Source organism: Haemaphysalis longicornis, unplaced genomic scaffold, assembly GCF_048455015.1.
Source record: "Haemaphysalis longicornis isolate Haplotype H1 unplaced genomic scaffold, Haemaphysalis longicornis Haplotype H1 scaffold_8, whole genome shotgun sequence".
Taxonomy (NCBI): Eukaryota; Metazoa; Arthropoda; class Arachnida; order Ixodida; family Ixodidae; genus Haemaphysalis; species Haemaphysalis longicornis.
The window spans coordinates 166924003-166932805 of NW_027526445.1; the positions used below are offsets into that span (position 1 = coordinate 166924003).

Consider the following 8803-nt stretch of genomic DNA (forward strand, 5'->3'; position numbering starts at 1 on the left):
AAGCCAATAAAAAGGCAAACATAGCTAAAAAGGTACTAATAAACTTATGCCGAATGCAAGTAAGTATTTTAGCCACCTTATTTGGTGGTTCCAATAAAAGGGTGCACATGCAAGTAAGATGGCTGGCCAGGTTGAAGAATAAAATAGCTTAAAATATGAATGAGATGAGTGGTGTATAGGACCAGGTGTAAGAATATGGTTGGTACAAAATGAGGTGTAAAAATTGTTTTTCTGACAAAAACTAAAACGCACACGACAAAAAACATGGGGTGGTCAGCTAGAAAGTATGACAGGCTAGTGGAATATGTTGTTTTTGAAGTTCTGGGAAGTGTTTGCGTCGTGTTGTGTCGAGTGCCCCGCATGGAATAAGGTCATAGATTACGGACAGGACCTCTCCGTACCTCCTACATAGGGGTCTTGGAGATTCAGTAAGCCGGTGGTAGTGGGCTGCGCGAGTGTGGCAACCCAAAGTCAGCCAATTTTCGAAATTGCCTGTTGGACCTTGGCCAGCTCGTCGCACAGTCGGTCGTGCTCCTTGCTCAGGTTCTCGGCCTGCACCTTCGGGGCGTTGCTGTACGAGGTCAGGTGGTGCAAATCTGCCGGTAAGTAGAAAAATATTCACCTTTGTATGCAGGGAAGCATATCATTTTAATTTCTGCTAGGTCACGAAAGAAACAAGCTTGGAGACGGCCGGTCCGTCTCTGCAGCCAAACTACCTTTGCGGGCCTTTTCCAGCTGACTCTTCAGCTCCTTGACTTCCTTCTCGAGTGCGTCAGCCGTGACATTGCCCTCGTTGTTCTGATTGGCACTATCGCCGCTCTTCTGTGGTGCGGGGAGGCAGCAATACGGAATTATCCCACCCGAGCCATGAAACAGGACGCCAATTAACCATTAAAAGGCGTCACAAGAGGACACGCAAGCAAGTGTGCAACCATTAGAAGTTACTCATCCTCATCAACATCATCATTATTTATTATACCCTTAAGGGCCCCTTGCAGGGTATTACATAAAGGGGGAGCAAGTAGAAAAAACTCCCACCTCCCCTCGCGGGAACCCCTGTGTAGATGCGACGCATATAGGCGGAGCGGCGAAGGGAACGCGTTTTATAGCGCGCATAACGTTGAGGGGACTGCGTAAGCCGGTCCCAGTCGATGACGACGTTGGCGTACTTGTAAAGCGGCGTGGACTCTAGGTGTTTGAGCCAAGCGTGGATGTTGCTTCGCCGGAAAAGGGCACACCGGTTATATGCGCAGCGCGCCCGAAGGAGAGGAAACCGCGGAAGAGAGAGTACTGCACATGCGCCGGCCCCAGCGCGTCTGCCGCGGCTATGACGCAACGTGCCGCGGCTATGACGCAACACAATCCAACACAATCCACTTTAATCCAATCCAACCCAAATCCAATCCAACCGAATTCAATCCAATCCAACCGAATCCAATCCAATCAAATCAAATCCAATCCATGCCCCTCGCGACAGAGTGTTCGTTATCGGAGAGGAGAGGGGGTGAGCGGCGGAGAGCGCAGCTTGCGCGGCGAGGAGAATGGCAGAGGGGTGGACAACGCCGACAACGACGACGACGCCGGAGGGACAAGTCGAGTCAACGCCTCCTTTAAACTGTGAATCAGATGCTCTGCATCTAAAATTCCACAGCAGGTGGTGGTCGATGGTACAGGCGTAGAAGTGAGGCAGATTCATAATGAAATGGCAGCAACACATCAAATATATATACATATGTACATAAAGGAAGTGCAGCAATAAAAATATGGAGCGAAAACCCCTTTCAAAATAATTAATATGAACCATTGATTGCTCACAAGAACCAATCAATCCTACACATGTCCCCACCTGCATGCGGTCACGTGACCCAACACTCTCTTCCATCAGAAGTAGCGGAAAAAAAGACTGCCTACACGCATAAAAGATTGTAATCAAGAGGTATGCTACTGAAGCAGTGCATAATTATTTAATGCCACATCAGAATGAAAAGTGACCGGGTGTAGTCTAAGAAACGAGCCAGGATGGCGAAACAACAAACCTTGAGGTGAGGCTGAGCAGCCTCGGTTGCGGACTGAGCCTGCTTCATGGGCGCCTCGCTGACGGCAAGGAGGAGGGCCTGAGCGCAGATTAGCGTCACCAGCCGGCGGATCACTCTGAAAGACAAGTACACGCGTCACTTTTGCTGCACACACAAGACTGATGTTTGCTTCGGATGCAGATCCTGCTAACTGTGTGGGTTTATTTGCCGTGCTGAAAAAATGTGTCAGCATCCCTCTGAAGAAATCCCAAAACAGCATTGAAAGGTCACAGGTGTGCGCTTTAGCAGTTTTTGTTCAGCTTACTTGCTGTAGGAGTCTTCTTCCTTGGTGGGCAGGTGCTTCTTCATAGGTAGGTGCTTCTTCACAGTATTTTGGGTCTTTTAGGCCATGAACATAGATGAAACGGGCGTGGTGAAATTTCAGAATGGGTGTGGTGTCAATGTCGAAGCATTTCTTGAGCTGGTGGCTTTGTATCTCTCTACAACAGTAGTTCATTTTAGAGACCGCACTTACATGCGAGCATCCCTCTGAAGAAATATCAAAACAGCATTGAAAGGTCACAGGTGTGTGCTTTAGCAGTTTTTGTTCAGCTTACTTGCAGTAGGAGTCTTCTTCCTTGGTGGGTGGGTGCTCATAGGTAGGTGCTTCTTCATAGTATTTTGGGCCTTTTATGCCGTGACCGTATAGATGAAACGGGCGTGGTGAAATTTCAGAATGGGTGTGGTGTCAATGTCGAAGCACTTCTTGAGCTGGTGGCTTTGTATCGCTCTTCAACAGTAGTTCATTTTTTCAGTAGTTCTGAACAGTAGTTCAGACCGCACTTACATCCAAAAGAAAGGTATCTGCATTGGTTCTGCTGTGGCTCCTGTACTGGGGGCGTTCTTCATAAGACAACAGCAGGAAGGCAACTGCTTTAGTGCGCGTCTATCACCCTCAGCAATAAAGAAATTGGCTTCCTTCAAACTTGAGTGGTGTTGATACGAAAGCAGAGGTAGTTAAGTGAACATTAGCATTTTCATTCGTTTCACGCGTACGTGCTGGGGCATGTGTTGGCTTGGTTGTTCACAGGGTGTCGGTTTGTTTTATTAAATTTCAGTTGCTAGCCCAGCGCCGTGCTGCTTCGTCTCTCCTCGTGTTTTGCGTCCCTTTTCGCTGATTTCCGTTCCGTCGATTGGTGGGGCCCTTTAAATGCTGTAGCCAATCAGCGTTCCCTGCTCTGGGGGAAACGCAGGTGCTATTCCGGCGAGCGGCGCGAATCTTAGTTGGAACGAATGTCGACCATCGCCACCCGTCACACAAGCTTAGCTGAGTTGGGGGTATAGTGCGTCGTTTACAGGGTACGAATAACGCTGAAAAACGCGGAGCGCCTCTGCAGGCGGAAACGTCGCCACACGTGCGACTGCGGCAAGCATCTGCCTGCACGGTCGGTCGACAGGGAGCCCACTGTACCGCGAGAGAAGGCAGTGCTAGTACTACTGGAAAACTAGATATGCAAAAAGCACAGCAGTGAGCTAGCTGTGAGCCTTCCACGGCTACGAGCCGTTCGCCAGACGGCACTAAGTCCTGCACTGCTCGCCGCTTTGCTAGAAAGCTATGCTTTTCAAAGCATTACCTTGAGGCCGTTACTGCGCTAGGCTAAGAGCCTTTGAGCAAGCAATCGTGCCGGACATTGGGGAGCAAAAGGACTGTGAGAGTACATCATGAATTGGTCTGCCAAAATTCTGCCCCGGCAGGATACTAGGAGTTGACTGTAATACCAGGTGAGCCCCCGACACGTGCCACTCAGCTTCCGACACAGCTGGCCACTCACTCCTGCGGTATAGAATTATTTGTCCCCTGATGTTACATCATGGTCAAATTCAACGATTTGTTATACCTGCAGAGTTTCTAAAACGTTTGTTCATTGAATACGACACTTCTATCAGTAGTTTGTTAATCCAGGCTACCAAACCATTATGCAGCTTCAAACCTAGGGCCAAATGGTTCGTGCACCTCAAGAAGGGCGAACATTGCTGATATTCGAAGGCCGGCAAGGGGGATATGTAACATATTGTCAGTATTCTCTGGGAGTGAAAAAAAAAATAATTCTCTAGGTTGTTGTATTGCGGAAATGGTGAATTGTATCCCAAGGGAAGGAGGAGGAGGAGGAGAAAAGCGAAAGGAAAGGCCGAGAGGTTATTCAGGCTTAGATCCCGGATTGCTACTCGGCATGGGGAAGGGGTGTTCAGGGGATAAAAGAGATGGCAGGCGAAAAAGGGGGGATAGGAGCGGGGTCGCGCACACACTTTAGTCCCTTCGTGGGCACTAGAGTCTCTCAGCTAAACCTGTGTCCTTCATTAAACGCAGAAGGGCTTTTGTTGCCTTCTGCGAAGTCGATTGCAGGGGTCTTTGTCCTAGAATAGTCTCTAGCTTGAACTGTTGAGTGTCCGATCTTCTGAGCTCGGCTGCCAAAACGCGTCTTTACGATGAATACTCGGGGCAACAACAAAGCACATGGTCGATTGTCTCTTCAACGTCGCAGGCGTCGCAGTGGGCACTACTGGCCATCCCGATGAGGAAGGAGTAGGCTTTCGTGAAGGCCACTCCCAACCACAGCCTACAAAGTAAACTAGACTGTGATCGAGTCAGCCCACACGGAAGACGACGCTGGAGTAGAGGGTCCTGCTTGTGGAGGCGCGGGTGCACAAAGTCCGGTGTATTCCATTGAGTAATGGAGGTCCTCCGCGTGAACTGACGAAGCAGCCTAGCGGCATCAGTCCTTGCAAGCGGAAGCAAGCTGGTCCTTTCACTGTCATGGCCTGTCCGGGCAGCTGCATCAGCCGAGACATTGCCGGTGATTCCACAGTGACTTGGCAGCCACTGAAATACAATATTATGGCCCTTTATGACAGCCTGGTGAAATAATTCCCGAATTTCTGTCACTAGTTGGTGCAAAGGACCGTAGCGCAGGGCTGCTCGGAAGCTTTGCAGGGCGCCTTTGGAGTCGGTAAAAATGGACCATTTTTGGGGAGATGCTTCCATGATGTATTGAAGAGCTTCACGGATGGCTGCAAGTTCAGTAGCCGTCGAGCTCGTCACATGGGCGACACGGAATCGAATCTTGGTTGATTCTGATGGTATAACCACCGCACCTGCCGAGCTCGAGGACGTCACAGAACCGTCTGTGTATACATGCTTCCGGTCATTGTGTTGTTCGTACAGTAACTGCATAGAAAACTGTCTGAGAGCGAGTGGTGGTAAGTCGGCCTTTTTTCCAATGTCCGGAACATGCAGACGAACGTCCGGTGTTGCCAGGCACCACAACGGGGAGGACGGTGTGACCGCAGGCGTGTAGTCTGACGGTACCTCAGCCCTGTGCGCTGCGACAATGGCTGCAAAGGAAGAGCGTGGTCGACTCTGAGGAAGCTGCGCAAGGTGGTGACATGGTAGCCTCGTGAGGAGCCTGATGTGTAGGCGTAGCGTCTCAGTGGTCACATAAGTTGCTGTAGGATAGTCTTGGGCAATGTATAATGTGCCCACTGTTGAAGCACATCGTGGCAAACCAAGACACGTGCGGAGAGCCTGCGCTTGGATGCTCTGGATCGCCCGAAGGTTAGTGGAGCATGTACCGGATATCGCTGGCAAGCTGTAGCGCAAAACTCCCAAGAAGAGTGCCTGGCACAGTTGCAGCATTCGTCTGACCGATGTTCCCCACGTCTTTCCAGCGAGAAATTTGAAAATGTGGGCGATGGCGGTGAGTTTCTTCTTTAAGAAAGACACATGTGCGCTCCATGACAGGTCCCTGTCGATGATCACGCCAAGAAATTTGTGATTTCTGGAGTAAGGTATCGACTTTCCATTGATGGTTATGGGATATCGGGACATGGTTTTGCGGGTAAACGCAACGACCGCGCACTTTTCACTAGCAATACTGAGTCCTTGCTTTCGGAGGTATGCCCTCGTCACATTGGCCGCTTTTTGAAGCCGTGCTCGCAGCTGAGGTCGATTAACAGCCGAATCCCAGAGGCAGATGTCATCGGCGTAAATGGATATACGGACAGTCTTCGGTAGAGCATGGACAAGCCCGATTATCGCTAGGTTGAAGAGGGTTGGGCTTAGCACCCCACCTTGAGGAACACCACGTTTGATGATGTGCTGCGATGTTGGGCCGTCTTCTGTCATTACAAAAAATGATCTTTCGGACAAGAAGCTGTGTATCCATTTGTAAATTCTGCCACCGAGTCCAAAGTGCTGAAGGGCGTCTAGTACTGACTCGTGAAGCACGTTATCATAGGCCCCCTTGACGTCGAGAAAGAGGGCTGCTGAGAGCCGTTTGCGGCTTTTTTCTTGCTGTACAAACGTGACTAAATCTACCACACAGTCAATAGAAGAACGCCCTCGTCGAAAACCGGCCATAGCCTCCGGATATGCGTTGTGGTATTCGAGGAACCACTGTAGCCGCGTGAAGATTATTCTTTCCATGACTTTGCCAAGGCAGCTTGCCAGGGCAATAGGACGGTACGATGCCAGATCAAAGGGAGTTTTGCCAGGCTTTAGCAATGGAACGAGACGGCTTGTTTTCCACTGTGGGGGTACGACACCATCTGTCCATGTCTGGTTAAATAGGTCCAGAAGCGCTTGTCGAGCTCCAGGACCTAGGTGGCATAAGGTGGAGTACGTTACTCCATCATGACCCGGTGAAGAACGACGCCTGCAGGATGTCAGGGCTGCCTCTAATTCTTCCATTGAAAAGAGAACATCCATACGTTCTTCACGGGAACGAGGAGCTTGGCTGTTCCTCGCAGATCCAACGTTATCGGTTGTTGCGGCAACCCTCACGCAGAAATCCTCCGCAACTTCCAACTCCCTACGGTTTTCATGGAGTGCCAATGCCTTGAACGGGCATCGCTGCTGCACAGGCATTGCCTGTCCACGCACTGTTCTCCATATCTCGACCCTCGGAAGCCATGGAAAAGTATTCAAAGATGGCTCTCTGGCTACTCAAGTTGACAAGGTGGGCGATCTGCTCATGCAGAAAAACATCTCATTTTGTGCACTGCTTTCGCAAATAACGCTATTGCAATAATTGTCCAGGAAACGAAAGTGTTCCAACCGTTGCCCCTGCATGCTCGTCATTACGTCAGCCAGCATGACTAACACCAAAGACTCGTTTCAGGGTAAGATCGTTACCGAAGGAGAAAACCACCAGAGCTACTATCATCACAGTAAAGTATGTGTCCGCTTGGGCCTCGTGGCTTTTGAAGAGCGGAGACTTGAATACCTTGTTCCATCTTTGTCGGCGAGAAGGAAAAAAGCAAACGTAATCGGTCATGCAGCTCACAGCAGAACACGCGCGGTCCGCGAAGCCCAATTTTACGTGACGAAACCACGGCACCGACCTGTATCGAGTGCTCGGTGAACTATCGGAAGTGTGGCTGTTTTAAAAACGAAACTTACGGTTTTGGCGAGATGAACGGAATCATGAGGAGTAGGACCACGGCGATTTCCGCGTAGAGGAAGGACGCCACGACTGTCCACTGAATACTCATTGTTTTTTTTTTCTCGTCTGAAAAATATCAGAAAAGAGGAAGCACACATGGAACTAATTAGCAGCACTTGGACAGACACTTAGTGCGCCGTTGAGATACAGCAATGCATTGCTACGAACCACTGCCGGCAAGGTTCCTAACACTAAGTGGGAAAAAAGCGCCACAAATAAGTACAAGCCGCTCAGGGGCGTCCACGGACAGCGGCATGCTACAACTAAGTTTAGCGAACCCGTCGCAATTAGGCAACCAGGAACTAAAGCAAAATTGCACGGGAAATTTCATGGCCTAGCGTGACCGGTATAAGAGCGCAACCAGACGGGGAAACTCCTAGCAAATCATCGAGAGGTTTCGAAGGCAGCCGTTCAGTACGGCGAATACTTTTGGGCGAATACTTGGAAGTACAGAAATTACATTGCCGATATGTTGACATAATGAACGTGATAAGAATGTTTCCAGCAAATTTAAATGCTCATTCAGAAGAAGCTAGTAGAAGTGTGTATTACAGTATGACCATTTTGAACTGCTAGAATTCCTACAAGGCCTACTGAATTAACAGTGCTAATAAAAGTCCCGTTTTAAAACCGGCAATGATGAATGCGCAGGAGTCGTCGTTCTAGATGGCGCTGCATGCGTCAAATGCCCCTCTTTTAACCGCATCTGTAGCCTGTAGCGTGACGCCACGTATTTATTTACGGCTATGCGTGGTCTTTTATTTCATTGTTTTACGGATACGCGTGCGGCTAGGTGGGCAGTTCAACTCCGAAATAATTCGTGAAATGACTGGATGGACTAGAGGAGAGAAGCGCTAGACATTGCTGTCTCCCTGAGTGCCGGTCTTAGCATGGGACTCTGGTATCGATTAACCTGATGAATATGCGTAGGGGTGGCGAGAGGGGCATGCGGTTGGACGAGCTTGAGCGCGGAGGACTGTTCGCGAGTGGATGTCAAGGCCAGGGCAGAGGGGCCTTTCAGGAGTGCGTGAAGGTCGTTGGGCGCACCAAACTGGTGTATTTTTTGGGTAGGGTAGAAGGCAGGAAGACAGAAGCCGATTTTTATGAGTGACGAATCACGGGAGCTCCGATCTTGGAGTCCGATTGGGGCAATTGAGCTGGACGTATGGGGCGCCGTATGTGGCGAGAACTAGAAATAATTTCTCTAGTATAGTTCGGTCCCGGCGCGTAGCTGTGCTTGCGTCTGACGTTAGCAGCGCCACTAACCGGCATCTTCAGAAACCTGTG

The 8803-nt window shown here is 49.9% G+C and overlaps 1 protein-coding gene across 1 annotated transcript; it reads right to left on the reverse strand.

Moving 5' to 3' along the window:
• Nucleotides 1–398: 398 nt before the first annotated feature.
• Nucleotides 399–7582, reverse strand: LOC144149474 (B-cell receptor-associated protein 31-like). The gene is made up of 4 exons (XM_077681049.1): nucleotides 7474–7582; nucleotides 2037–2151; nucleotides 717–822; nucleotides 399–596 (listed from the first exon to the last, which is right to left on the reverse strand). The coding sequence occupies exons 1-4, from the start codon at nucleotides 7563–7565 to the stop codon at nucleotides 472–474; spliced, it is 438 nt and encodes a 145-aa protein (XP_077537175.1). The 5' UTR covers nucleotides 7566–7582; the 3' UTR covers nucleotides 399–471.
• Between the last annotated feature and the right edge of the window lie 1221 nt (nucleotides 7583–8803).